This window comes from Phaenicophaeus curvirostris, chromosome 10 (assembly GCF_032191515.1).
Source record: "Phaenicophaeus curvirostris isolate KB17595 chromosome 10, BPBGC_Pcur_1.0, whole genome shotgun sequence".
Taxonomy (NCBI): Eukaryota; Metazoa; Chordata; class Aves; order Cuculiformes; family Cuculidae; genus Phaenicophaeus; species Phaenicophaeus curvirostris.
In genome coordinates, this window is record NC_091401.1 from 5,516,904 (window position 1) to 5,531,148 (window position 14,245).

Consider the following 14,245-nt stretch of genomic DNA (forward strand, 5'->3'; position numbering starts at 1 on the left):
TAGACCAAACTAAGCCCATACGTGTTCTTTATGTCCATTGTGAGCAGAGTAAAAAGGCATTAGCTTGCATGACTACAAGGGACATTTTGGTTGGATGGAAAGAAAGGCTTACTAGTGGTAAGGTTAGGGACCCATTGAATTTTTTTCATCCCAGTTGTTGGTGAAATTTCCATTGTTAGACGTTCTTTGGAACAGGTTAAGCAAGTATCTGTCAAGCATGATGTAGAGAGAGTCGATCCCGCCTTCGAGGCAGTAAGATAGTTTCCATGACCACCTAAGATCCTGTTCAACTTGAATTTTTATAGCTTCTTGAGAAAATCAGGAGGGCTCCTCTCCAAACCTTTATTTTGTGGCAGTGATGTATTATGGTTGCAGTTATTTAGGAAGGTACTTCTACCGTGTTAGTAAGCACTCATTGTAATCTGCTTTATATCAGAAAGCTAAATTGTCTCTTGTGGCCCAGGGAGCTGAGAAGAGGGTTATGTAGATGTGTAAGCAACAGGGACCTCATCACATGGATGCTGAAGGAAACACAGCCCTTTCTTCATCTGTCATTAAACAGAGAACAGGAGCAGAGGCACAAAACTCTCAGCCAGACTGCTAGAGAACAACAGCATGGCCTGCATGGGGAACACATTCCTCCTACTGGAGGAGATTACAGCAGGGCTGGTGCTGGGAGCTCCCTCTGAAATGGAGGAGTTTTCATGCAGCAAGCCTGTCTCGCCATCAGACTTATTCAGACGTGGTCTTGTGGTTAAAGAGGCTAGACCAGGATTGAGAAGATGTGGTTTCTGTTCCTGGCTCTGTCACAAACTCCTTTTGTGACCCTCAGAAAGTTATTTAACCTGTGTGGGTCTCAAGTTTCCCACCTGCATGTTGGGTGTCCTGACAGTCCTCTGCCTTCTCAGAGTGTTGGAAAGATTCACCATGAGGGCTAATGACTGGCTGGAATGGTAACCTTGTGGTGAGCAGCATGGAGAAGTGTTTGAAAGGTACAGTAAAGTGTTAGCAGCATGAGCCTGCACAGTTGCAGTATATTTGCTGTGTGGAGTGGAATGAGACCTCCAGGGCATACTGGGAACGTGTCAGGTTTGCAGCCAAGCAGAGTGAGAATATGAAGTTATATTGTGGTTGGAGGAAAGGGATGCAAACAACAGGAGGGTGCAGCTACTGCTGGACAGGCACAAAGCACAGTACAAATGACATGGAGGTCACCGCAGGGACCTGTACATCTGGAGTACAAGTGCAATGCAGTTAAAGCAGAACAACCAGGACACAGTAATTAAATCACGGCCTTGGATTTAATTTATGAAGTGTTACAGACACACATTGCAGCATGAAGCTCTGTTTACTGTGAAAGATTGTGTTTTCTGACGTCTGCCGAAGAAGAGGGTATTAAGATTGATCTGTCTTGTGTCCAAAGTCTGTGTGGGACAACTGATGCATACAGCCTGCTGCTGTCAAATGGCAAAACTTCAGGCTTGGATCCTGGCACAATAAACCATTGCCAAGGGCTTCCCACTCAGTGGGGTGTCTTGAGTTAAAAAGCAAAAAAAGGGTAGGTAAGGAAGGCAAGGATAAGAGGAGAAAAATACCAAAGTTTCCTACAAAATGCACAAACTACTATTGGGTTTCTCTTTATACTATTGTTGCAGTGCCCTGAATGCCAGAGTCTTGGAATAACTCAGGGATATATCCGATGAACACAGTTTTCCCTAACATAAGCACAGTTGGGCACGTACACCCCATGCTCCACAGAAAGGGAATAAAACCTTCTCTTGTCTATCAGAGATTCCTGTTTTACTCCTAGTGACAAATCAAGGAACCCAGGACTTGTTGGGTGCTTATGAGCTGCAGGTTCTCTAGCATTGAGACTTAACTTGATTAAGGTATCCTGGTCGTTGAGGTCTGCTGTTACAGTGTTATCCTAGTGGATGAAACCTCTGCTCTGATATCCCTTGAAAATTGAATGATTGTGCCCCTTTGACATTGGTGCCCTGAGGAATCCCAGGTCTTGGGAAATGCTTGAAATCCCTTGGATAAAAGTCACTAGGAAAGAGGAGGGAGAGAGGAGAAAATCTTTCACATTGTTGACTTATGGTCAACGTTGTCCTCGAAGTGGTGTTTTGTCATCAATATTTCTTCATTAGGAATAATGATTTTTCCACATTTACTGCCAGCTGATTCAAAGCCATCCAAAAGCAGAATGTGTCATGAATCTGTAAAATGCATTCGCTGGCGAACTCTAAACAGAGATGATTAGAAAAATAACGCAGCGGAAATACTGGGTGTCTTGAGGCTGCCAGGGAAACTTTTAGTGAGATGTTTTGTTCAGTTTATTTACATATTTTAAAAATGTTCTTAGTACGCTTTTGTAAAGACAGTATGCTGTATTTCTTTAATTCTTTCTTGCATAGCGTATCAGGGCTGCAGTGAGAACTGGGGAATACACTTAGCTGATCAAGGGAAATTGTGTAATTGATAGGCACTGAGGATATGACCTTGTGGTATATTCCCACAGTACTGTTAGGTGGGAAACAGTTTTTTCCATCATGCAGAAGTTTTTGAGATATCGACAGTTTTTTCCCTACATTTCAGCAAATGCAGAATGTTCCTACTTTGATGGTTTTATCAGAAAATTATCCCCTATCTTCTCGCTACAAAGAATGCATGCTTTGAATTCATGAATTTAAGCCTTTTGTAGGGAGAAGGTTTGCACATTTTCTCTCTGCCTTCTTTACTCTCACTATCTCTAGTTACTGCATGAATTGGATGTGTTAGGTACTATACATCACATCGCAAAAGACAGTGGGTGCCCCCAACAGCTTAATGTCTAAGTAGGTGTGACAGACAAATAATGCTGTAGCCTGAAAAAGGCTAATGCAATCCTTGGATGTACAGACAGGAGCATCTCAAGCTAGATGGTTGGAGTTGCATTACCTCTGTATTTGGCTCCAGTGTTTGCTATCAAAATATTATTCCATGAGCATTAGTGTGGCATGTATCTAGTCCATCATCCATCTTCAGTGGTAGATGTTTGTCTGATTTGCTCACATTCTTAATCTAGCATTTAAAAGTGACTCATGTACCAGATAAGGTTGGACACACTGTATCTTATTCCTCATCTCCAGATCACGCCCAGACTCTGGCCAAATCTTAAAAATCTTTCTGAGTAACAGCTCAGGTTATGGCCTTTTCTATTCATCTTCAGAGATAAAACCTGCATCCAAGCTCCAGTGACCTTGAATCTCTGCAACATCCTTTTCTAAAAATGCAATTTCTCTCTGTGTGTGCTCAACTAGAATGAAGCTACAGAAATCACTGTCTGGCTTGTAACTTAGACCAGATCGTTCCTGCCTCTTAATCTTTCCTCTGGTTTAATTTCTGCATCATATCAAACAGAAGCTTCTTTTCTCTACTTGCATGGCCTGTAATGACCTATTCCTACCCTTTTTTCCTCTGATATTCTCCAGTGGCACATCAGCTCATCCTTCCAGTCTGCAGGTGTCTATGTTCAATCTTCAAGCACTTACGTTCTCTTTTGTGCTTTGTCCTTTCCTCAGAAGCATCCCATTAAATTTCCCTCAAACTCCCTCCGGATCCTCTTTCAAATTCTTCCTTAACCTTTTTCTTCGCTGGGCTGTCTACAGACTCCTTGTCAACAGTAAAATATTTAGAGGGCTGAGACCACAATTATCATTGCTGATCGGTTTTACCTGATTGGTTTTTTGAGTTTCCTATCTGTACCCAGTTATTACTGCTTGTAAACTCCTGCAATTGGGCCCTTCTTTGAATTCTGTGTTTGTCTGACACACGGCGCAATGGGGCTGTTCCACAATCTGAGCAGCCAAGATCTGTGGTGCTATAAGCAAAAAATAACATGTATTTCTACTGAAATAATGAGAAGTTAGAACATGGCCTCATGTGCAATATTAACTCCTCTCCTGCCTCCCCGCTCTTCCTTCAGACGTGCACTTTTTATGCAACAGAAGACAGTAAATGAGGAGGTTTCAGTATAAAGTATAGTAGCTGGTATTTCCTTTCAACTCCTGAAGTGTTTCCCTGTGATCTGCTCAGTAATGACGGCATTTCCAACAGTTTCAGCAGTGGCACCTCTGTGGGCACCTATATATGTCCCTGTAAGGTACAACCAACATCTGGCAACCAGGCTGGGCTGAAGGAAGGTCGTGGCCGAGGTTGTGAACCTCTTTCATGCAAAAATAGAGGATTCTGGTCTCCCAGGCTTGCTGTCAACATATCACCTTCTGGTCTTGCTGAAATGATCTTGAAAAAGGACCTAAAAAGGGCTGAAGGAGCAAAAGAAGAATGTCAAAATGACATAGTTTCATCTTCGTGCAGTTTACTACTAATTTTGTCCTTTGTCTTTAAGCTGCCTTTTAAGTGCTATTTGTCTCTGTGGGAAGCAAATGGGTCATGTTGTCCTATGTTTCTACTGTAATATACTGCCTGCTATTTTTCTCTTAGATTATTTGTGTAATCTTTTTTTGTGCAATCTGTTTGTTCTCGAGTCTTGCAAGCTTTGCCTTTGCTACTTCTTTCCCAATAAGCAGTGCAACTTGTTCTGTATTCACTCATGGGTATTCTGCACACAGCAGGCTGGGTTATTTCAACCAGTGTGAAAATATTAAAATAGAGAACATGTGGGGCACTTAATTGTGGTGAGTCCGACCACAAATACCTTCGCCGTTGGTAACTGGCACACAGGAAAAGCAGACCCTCGTTTTGTTTTTATCGGACATAATGATAGATACATTGTTTTTAGTGGTGTTTTTCTGGTTTTCTAAGGAAATGAGGCTTGTGCAATCACACTGCCTGTGTGCATGTGCCTGTATGTCAGTTCCTCCCTTACCAATAATGCTTGAAACTAATAGCCATTTTCAAGAGACCTGTTCTTACACGAGTCTTGTGAATTCCCAGATTGCACTAAAGTCTGCAGAAGGTGTAGCCCCTAACAGCCTCATCACTGCAAGCCAGTTCAGTTGTGTGTTTCCCCACATGCCTTTACATGGATCCAGCCACCTAACTGTAAGCTCCCAAATTTGAATATTTTGGCTTACTTGCTTTTACCCTTCAGGCGAGTGAGTCAGTCGGGGCTGGTGCTAGGCGCAGTGCTTGTGTTTTGATTCTCACTGGAGTGGCCATGTCTCATGAAAAACATGGTTTGTTCCAGGCCACAGTGTTAGAATTTGCATATAAACTTATGAAAAAGGAAGCTTTCTTTAAGCTTTCCTGTACAAGAGTTTACAAGAGCATTTCTGTCTGTGTACATAATAGCAGAAGCTGGACTTCTCATAAATGTAGATGGGTTAAGTCTGTTGCTACCTGAATGGGAATCTTCTGTGGAAAAACCCAGAAAGAGGAAGGAAAGCCTAAGGAAATGCCAACATCAAGGGCAGAAGTTGGCCAAGACTTCTGTTGTGCTGCTCTTTGGTTTGTACCTGACCACCAGCAGTGTAGTTGGGGAATGCCTTGGAGCCATCCAGGAATGTAGCCTCAGGGCACCTTTAGGAGATAGAGAGGATGTCTTCATGGCCTTTGCTCAAAGAGAGGACAGATGTACAAGGACACCAAGTAATTTGCCAGAGATTACAAGAGTATATATTTGAGTTAGGAAATAGACCCGGGTCTCCTGACACAACACATACAGCCAGAAAGTATGGTCTGCTCATAGACAGCTTCACCAGCAAATGGAGAGAAGCCTTTGTCAAAGAGGAAGATAAATGTTGAAGCATACAAGAGCTGGCTGAATTATGAATGTGAGAAGAGGAGAAGGGGAAGAAAAGATTCCCACATGTTCTACTCAGATGTTAACAAAGCAAGCTGAGAAGTGTTTGCATAGACACTACATTATTCCGTGTCCAAATGCCTCATAAAAATAATACCGGATGATCACAGAATGGCACACCAGGGAAAATAAATTCTTCAGCGGAATATTCCCTCTGGAAAAACACTGTGTAAAGTAATACACTAATGGCTTTCAATTTCATGTTTTATATATAGAGATATTAACTGCTCCCCAGACGTCTCTTCATATTTCAGCCCAGATACACGAGCAGTTTGGAGAAGGCCCCAGAGCACGCTTGGTCTTGTCGGCACACAGGACCAAGCAGCGCTCTCCTGTTGCACATGCAACTCCTGTGGTGTATACAGTAGGTTTCTTGTGCCTCCTTCCCAGAGCGGTATTGCTCCTGTAGTTCTCTCCAGTGGAATTTTTTTCCTTCTTCCTCCTAGTCCTTATGTTTTTTTCCATTCTTCCCCCATGCTCTGTAGCCTCACCACCATGCTGGGAACCCTGCATTCCATCCTCTGCTCATAAAAAAAAAAAAATAAAGAGTCCTCACACGAAGCATTACAGTGGAGTGATTAAGGCACAACAGTGTCAATCAAAATGCTAATAACAAATGCTGAAGAAAGTTAAGTATAAAAACAACATTGTTAATTCCTTTTTGGGGGATTTCCAAGATTGTCTGGATTTATCTGGTGACTATCCATGTTGCTCAGACTGGGAGCTGTTTGAGTCAGGAACTGTCTGTCCTATGTAATGCCAACTACGGTTATGCTATTGGAGCAAATCAGAATGATCTGGGTTCTTTTCCAAGCTTTCCTAATATATCTTAAACATCATCCTGCCGCATCCTGAGGCATCCAAAAGTAGCTTACATGCTTTGTTGCCTGGATGTACCCTATTGGAGTCTGGGATAGGCAGGGAAGAAGTTGTGGGTGTAGGGACATGGCTGTTGCCCTGCAGAAGGACAGCAGCTGTGCTGTTGGGATGATGAGGCATGTCCAGGTCCTTTCTAGGAAGTTTTGCAGTATTTGTTTGAAAAGGCCAATAAACACAGATCATGGTATGAGAGAACATTGTATCATTGCTGGATTATTTAATTATTATTAGGACATATTATTTGTGTATGCATTTATGAGTGAATCTATTTTGAGTAATTTATCTAATTTATGAGTAATTCTGTTTTAATCTCAGTTGGCCTTCCTACTTGCACCTCAGCTCTCCCTCCCCTCTCCTTCTTTTCCCTTCCCTTCCCTTCCCTAGTGACCACACTGTTCTACCTATAGAGCCTTGAAGGAGAAGAGTGATATTCCAAGACTAGGAATACTACAATTGTTCTCAAACTGCAGAATACCATTTTGAGTGGGACGAAGCCCGGAACCATACTTGCTCTGTTGCCTTTGGCGGGTTTCTCCTGCGTAGGGTGGCTAAGTTTGTCCTAAATACCTTCAATGACTCCATGCATGAATTATTTTCAACACTGATTGCTGGGTAAGGACATCAGACCGGCATGGGTTGTCTGCATCTTATACAACTCAAATGAATGGCAGAGGAAAATTGCAAAGGTGTGCCTTCCACCCACTCTCTTCTATCATCTCTACACTGCAATATTCCTGAGGAAAATGTCTTTCCCATGATGTAAGAAGCCATCCTTTTCTGAAATCCTATCTGCACTTTAAAACTATCTGCCTCATAACATTTTCAACAACAACCTGACAAGGCAGCAAGCCTTTTGTACCTTTGTGTGTGCAGGTTTTTTGTTACCTGTTTGTGTGTGGCATTAGGGACCTTTTTCAGAAGTGGAGATCTTAGGGCTTACTTAGAGTCTTTACTTAGAGTCCTTACTAGCAGCTTCTGATACACCTTTCTTGAAGGATGGTATGAATAAAGTATCTACAAATCAATTTTTTGAGGAATGGTTTGTGTGCTTTAAACAGACACTGTATCTTAATCCATATTAATCTTCAAACAAAAAAATAATTTTTCTATGTAAAAGATGATGCATGCTCTTTATAATCACTTAGTCTTTAGCTACTACTTTTTATTTTATCAATTAGTTCAGCACCAGCACGTTAGCAAGAGCACAAGGATTGATACTGTTATACTGGCAAGAGCATAAAAAGTGAAATCCTTTTGCCAATATAATTGGCTCCATTGAGGGAACTGGTTTAAGCTGTACAAGCAAAAACTGCTCTTTAAACAGTAACAATTGTGCTGCTACCAGGCAGCTTTATGAGGCATCCTACCACAAAATCCTTCCACGTAAAGACAAGGCTTTAGGCACAGATTTATCCCACATAATTGAGGAGCTAAGGATGACTATATGGCTAGGTGAGATGATAGCTTAATGGTTTGTATCCAGGGTTCAGACTCCTTACAGCGATCACTGGCTATCAGCAGCAGAACCATCAGCACTGATATTGGTGCACTCTTGGGATCAGCTCAAAGCCTCTCTGTATCTTTGCATATAGGCCAGCACTGAAGTGCCTTCCAGTGGTGCTTGATCTTTGCCACCAGTGGAACAAAATACTCTTCCTTTGACTGAGCTGCCATCTCTCCCTTACCCACTATACAGCACAGGCATGTAGGAAGACCACCTCTGCAGCTGAGAGCAGGAGCTTGCTCTGATTCCTGTCCTTTCCTTTTGTTGCCAGGCCGCTGTGCCCGCTGCGGGGAGAATGTTGTTGGGGAAGGTACCGGCTGCACAGCCATGGACCAGGTCTTCCACGTGGAGTGCTTCACCTGCATGATGTGCAAGAACAAGCTGAGGGGACAGCCTTTCTATGCAGTGGAGAAGAAAGCCTACTGTGAACCCTGCTATATTGTAAGTACTCATTATTGTTTGCACAGTGATTTTAGTGCACAGACATTTGAAACATTGATTTCTTTCATTTCTGTAGAGTTACCTTACAGTTAAAACCCAATAATCCTATAGCTGTACCATGGGCACCAGTTTTTCCATGGCCTTCAGAAGAACTTCAATCTTTTCAGCTTCCTGGGTGAATTCTCTTTCCTGGTCTAACCTGTCTCTGAAATGAAGTGGCCAAGATAGGGGAAAGAGGTGCTTTTTGTGATTATTGCAGCTCTCTAAGGAGCAGGCTATGCAGTCATTTTTAAGCAGTACTGTTGCTCGCAGAGGCTTTCTATGTTGAAGAAGAAACCTGGTACTAGAATGCTTACAGACTGTGGTATCCATTAAGATTAAGGAGGTGGGGTGCAAGATAGCACTAAAACTTCTAAAATCATAGGATCATTTGCTTTACTTGATGGAAGTCCTTCTACTGAACTAAAGTTCTTTGAATTGGATATAATTTGAAGCTTACTTCACACTAAAATTTCTTTTCATGCCTCCAACAGGCTTTTAAAGCAAACAATTAACAGTTGCTCTGAGGAGCTGCACTTTTTAAGAGGCTCCCGTGAGAGTTAGTTGGAACCAGTTGCACAGTTGCAAATAAAAGAAACATCACATCCAGTGCCTGAGGCCTTACCTTGCTGTGACCTTCGCATACAGTATATTGGGATAATCCTTTTAATTTAGAATAAGAAAAGCACCAAAACATTCTTAAAGCGTTAATAGGTCTTCCTCTAAACCTCCAATTCAGAGTTCTTTTTATAAACACTAGACTTGAGACCTTTCCAGAACTGGATTTGCACTTCAGACCATAAAAAATGATGCTTTTCTTGACATTTCTGGCATTTCAATAATAATTAAAGCAATAATATGTATTTTTTGAAAGTGCCAACAATGTCCCATTATTTCTTCTGCTTCTTCAGAGCCTTTGCAGCAGGATTATTGTTGGACTATCGAATATAAAACAGAGGATTCCGTCTTATTTATGATGGCAGTGATATATAGGCCTCGTTAATTGGCTTTTAAAAACTAAATGGTCCTTTGATGGAATACGTACTTTTAAGACATTTGCATTTTCGTTTGCACTAAAATGATTGCACCATAAAAATTTAAGATTGATTTTGTGGCAAGTTTGACCATATGCAAAGCACTCCAAACTTCAGGAAGGTGGATCCATAGTATGGTCGGAGCAACTTTATGTAACTGAGATTAAACGTTTCATTGGCTTCAGGCTGGAATTGACTTCCATCTGCTTGCAGATTGATACTTTCCCCCTTTTTGAAATCAAGCACGCATTCTTCACCACTCATCTGCTTTAGTTTGGAAAAACATCTGCATTAGCCACTGTAGTAATGGTTTAAGATTATTTAATCCCATTACTTGTACACTTCATTAGCCTGAGTGAATTGTTGGCAAGAGTTCAGTAAACTTCCTACACTGGGAGATAAAAGGGTAAAAATGGAAAGGGAGAAGGTTTCTGTTTCTCATTTTCTTTCAAATTTATCTTCTATCTGTTTAAGACATAAAGGAATGATAATTGCCTGGTTGCATCTGCGTTTGTACGTTCTGTGATATGGCTTTGCAACTCTGAGTACAGAGGAAAGAGTGAATGGTTAATAGCTTCCTTTTATTTAATTGGAAGAGGCCTTTAAGTGTTTACCCGTGCTGTCCTCAGTAACCTGGCTATGGACTTCACCCAAAACATGTCTGGATCCAGCTGCTGCTGTACATGCAGGGGCAGTAATGGCAATGCTGATGGGGCATCATCAATGATGTAGCTAGGCATCTGGTACCATGAGTGGGAAATGGGAAGCAGGAATCTGGCAGTCTCATGCAGCAAAGAAAAGAAGATAGCGAAGCACATATTAAACTCTTAAATGTGGAAGAAACAAGTGTTGGGAGCCTAAGTCTCAATACCCTTCAGAAAGCTCAGGACTCTGCTGTGCCAAAAGCTGTATCTACAAGAAATTGAGGCACCTGCCATGCTGTTGGCTTTAGGCCTGAGGAATTTGTGTCATAGAGCATATGTCTCATTGATTTTTCAATGAAATGAGGTCTGCATTGGCTTCAGTAGGATGATGAGTGCCTGAATACATTGAGGGCCTGAGTTAGGCTTGCAAGTTGTTCTTGCAAATGGATTGGAGGCCCTTAAATTGTTGAGGCACAATCTGAATGCTTTTCCCTTTAGATGTGTGATGCAGTCATACTGAAGTCAATGAGAGTTAAAGACCTTCTTAAAATCTAGCCTGTGCTTAAGAATTTTGCTGAATTGTGGCCTCTGATTTTTTGGGGGCTACCCAAACTCCTATTATCAGAAAATAATTTGGACACTTGGAGCCCTACCTAAGTAGGAAGTCAATGGGACTGAAGAACCCAGCCTCAGATTCCTGTGGACCTGAATTCCTGTGAAAGGTGGAGTCTGTGTGACTAGCGTAAGATGGTACAGCTAATCCATGGCTGTGGCCAGCAGAGAAAACAGGATTCTCAGCTGGTGTAAATCTGAGTAATTCAATAAAGCCTGTTTACTGGTCTACCTAATTCACACTGATTACTAGCGCACATCCCCATTTCCCCAAGTCCAAAACTCTTGACATCTTAGCTGTTAGGCCAACTACTTCATTTATGTAAAGAAAATGAACTATGATATTTGCCTGGTCATGATATATGAATTTATTAATTCTTCAATGTTTTTTTTAATAATTCCCTTGTGTGACTTGTGTCTTAATGTGCATAAAAACTATGCACAAAACTAAAAATACATTTTTCGACTGTTAGAATTGGCTAATCTTCTCAGTTTATTATGTGACTACTCTTAGTTGTGGTGGTGAAGCCATAATTAAGATTACTGCAAAGAGCTGTATTTAATTACTGGCTAGTCAATAGCCTGCAGAAAAGGGGTTTTTTTTGTTGTTTTGGTTTCTGTTTTTATTTATCAGTAACCCAGTTAAGAAGAAGTTCCCCAAAAGTCTGAATTAACATCTAAGGAGATTGATCACCTGTTTAAAAAACAGAAAATATTTTTCCTAACGAACATTTGAGTACCAGAGCTAATTTCTTTCACACAAAAATCCCCCCACCCTAAAGCCAGTCACTATCATTTCCTGTTACATCTTATGAATGCACTAAGTTCTGTTGCCAATGTGTTTGCTGGTTTTGCTCTGCATCCAAGGATTCTTTCATTATTGATGTTATTTCTAAAAGAGTACCAGTCTTCTTCATTAAGACACTTCTGCTGAACTGAAAGCAACTGCAAAAAATAAAGTGTTAATAAAAGACAGATGTCTCCTCGTCACTACAGTGGTGAAGAAACATCTGAAATATCATTATAGGGTTTCTACTGTACTGCTGTACACGTGATGAATGCTGTGTCTGCACTATGTTATCAGTATACTGTTCCCCTCCCTCACAGGACAAATTACTGACGAAAAAAACCTGCTTGGTTTGCTTCCTCTAAGTAGTTGAAGAGATTTTAGTGCTGGACTCAGTGCAGAAAAAGGTTAAGAGTAATATCAGTGGAACTGTTATTATAAAAGATTGAAGAGCAAGATGTTAGAGCCGTGCCAGCTGTCTGCTTTCCAAATACTGTATTATCATAAAGACTGAACACAAGGTTAACCAGAGACACTGGTCTGGCAAGAATGATGCTGCTGTTCTGTGAATGGGATGTTTTTGATGTCCTGATGACTTTCTTTGGGACGTGGAAATTTTCCTCCATTCTTTATCCTCTTTTCTGGCAGTCCAGCAGTTGGCAGTTGAACATAAACTCTCTGAGGCTGAGGGCTGAGAGGTGCCGAGCACCTGCGGTTAGTGCAAAAAAGCAGCAAGATCTTGCAGATGCTCCTGGCCTCTGAGGGTTCTGTCATGTCCAAGTCAATGTGACTTGCCACTGGCCTCTCAGGGAAGGACTGCGGTGTGATGGGGAAGGGGACAAGAAAGTAGAAATAACTAACCAAGCAGAGCAGAAATAGCCAGGGTCATATGAAAGAGAGTTCAGAGAAGTGGTGGAATAGAAATAATGAGTGATTGAGGGAGAGGAAATAAACTCTTTTGTGTCTGTCTCTCTAGCTAGTGTGAGGCAAGGTGGTGGGTATGCTCTGCAGTGCCCTATGGAGACACAAGTATGAAGGCTTGCTGATTCTATTGCACACTGTGAGATATTGAGGGCATGACCATACTCCAGAGATCCCTTACAAGGATTTTGAAGGGTAAGGTTCCTCTTTCCATAGTACTAAAGCTCTAGAAATGCTTGAAGGGGGAAGAATTGTACATAGAAATCATGCCCTGATCACTATCATTCCTCAGCTTTAAACTTAAGATCATAGTGCTCTACTTTTTTTTTTTTTTCCCCCCCGATGATTTGTTTTGTAAGCAAAAAATCCGTATCTTCAAGGCTTCTGTCTCTTATTAGCTTCTAGCTTCCTGGCCTATTAGAGACTGCAGTTCAGGAGAAGATGGTTCAGAACAGAACACAAGAGAAATGCTGATATTTTAGGAATGGTATGACTGGTGCCACAGAGCATCCTGGGAAAGCTTGAATTTGCTAACCATGTTTGTATTAACTCAGTTTGTGCTCATTGAAATCTCTAGTAAAACTGCTGTCAGCTTCAGTGTGACTGATATTGTAAAGCTCACCCTCTGTGTGCACACGAGTGTGGTGGTTTGAAATTTGTGCAAGAGCAGCTGCTTCTAGCACATACGGTTTAAAGTGTAAGGTTGATGCCTGCAGTAAAATTATGTCTATTTTTAAAAATAATTCTGCAATTTGTAAGCAGAGATTACAGCACTAATATAGCAACCATGTAACAATTTAAATTGGACCAGAAAAGAGAAACTATAATTTAAGGATTTTTTTTTAATGATACAAGTTTTCGTCTTTTTAAAATAAAAAGCCCGTTATTCTTGTTTTTGTCAAGCAACGTATTGAATATGAGAGTAATTTATGGAAAGTGCTGCCAGCATGGTATTGCGAGTGCTCCACAATTTGAATTTAAACTGCTCAATGGGATCATTAAGACTATTATGCCTGCTTTCCAAAGAGTTTGAATTCAAAATGACAACTGGAACAAAAATATAAAATAAACTAAAGAGAAGTCACGCACTCTTTACGTGGTGGAATTTTTCTGCCCTCAAAATGTTTCATTGAGATCAATGCTCTTCTTCAATCCTCTCCCAGAAAAAAAAAAAAAGCTGGTGTTGCTAGTTTTAGTTTGATGCTCCTGTGTGAGTCATCGGCAGCAGGGAGCTGAACCTGTGACCCATGGATCTAAAAGCATTAAGTCTCGGCTGTCGTACAGGAGAGATGCAGCTTGGCTGCACCAGGCAGCAGCAGGCTCCTGCCCTGGATATTTCTTACCCACCACAGAAGAAGTCCATGAGCATAGTAGACACAAAACAGTTCCAGAGTTTTGGGTTGAACATAGTCATGTTTTAATCCTACTGATGATTAGCTTTGATAATTTTGCAAGTCTAAGCCCAATTGGTAACTGCTTTGGAAAAAAAAAATCATGACAAGAGAAGGTTGTTATTCCTGGTAAGCTGATCATCATTTGTGAAACTGAAAAATGAGTAAAAAAATTGAGTGTAACAGC

The 14,245-nt window shown here is 41.2% G+C and overlaps 1 protein-coding gene across 3 annotated transcripts in view; it reads left to right on the forward strand.

The window, feature by feature from the left end:
• The window catches only part of LPP (LIM domain containing preferred translocation partner in lipoma), a 741,798-nt gene that overhangs the window by 675,599 nt on the left and 51,954 nt on the right, over nt 1-14,245 (forward strand). For all 3 annotated transcript variants that reach the window (XM_069864453.1, XM_069864454.1, XM_069864455.1), the window contains one exon: nt 8,461-8,630. In XM_069864453.1, the coding sequence (XP_069720554.1) occupies nt 8,461-8,630 (170 nt within the window). The remainder of the gene's footprint in view (nt 1-8,460; nt 8,631-14,245) is intronic.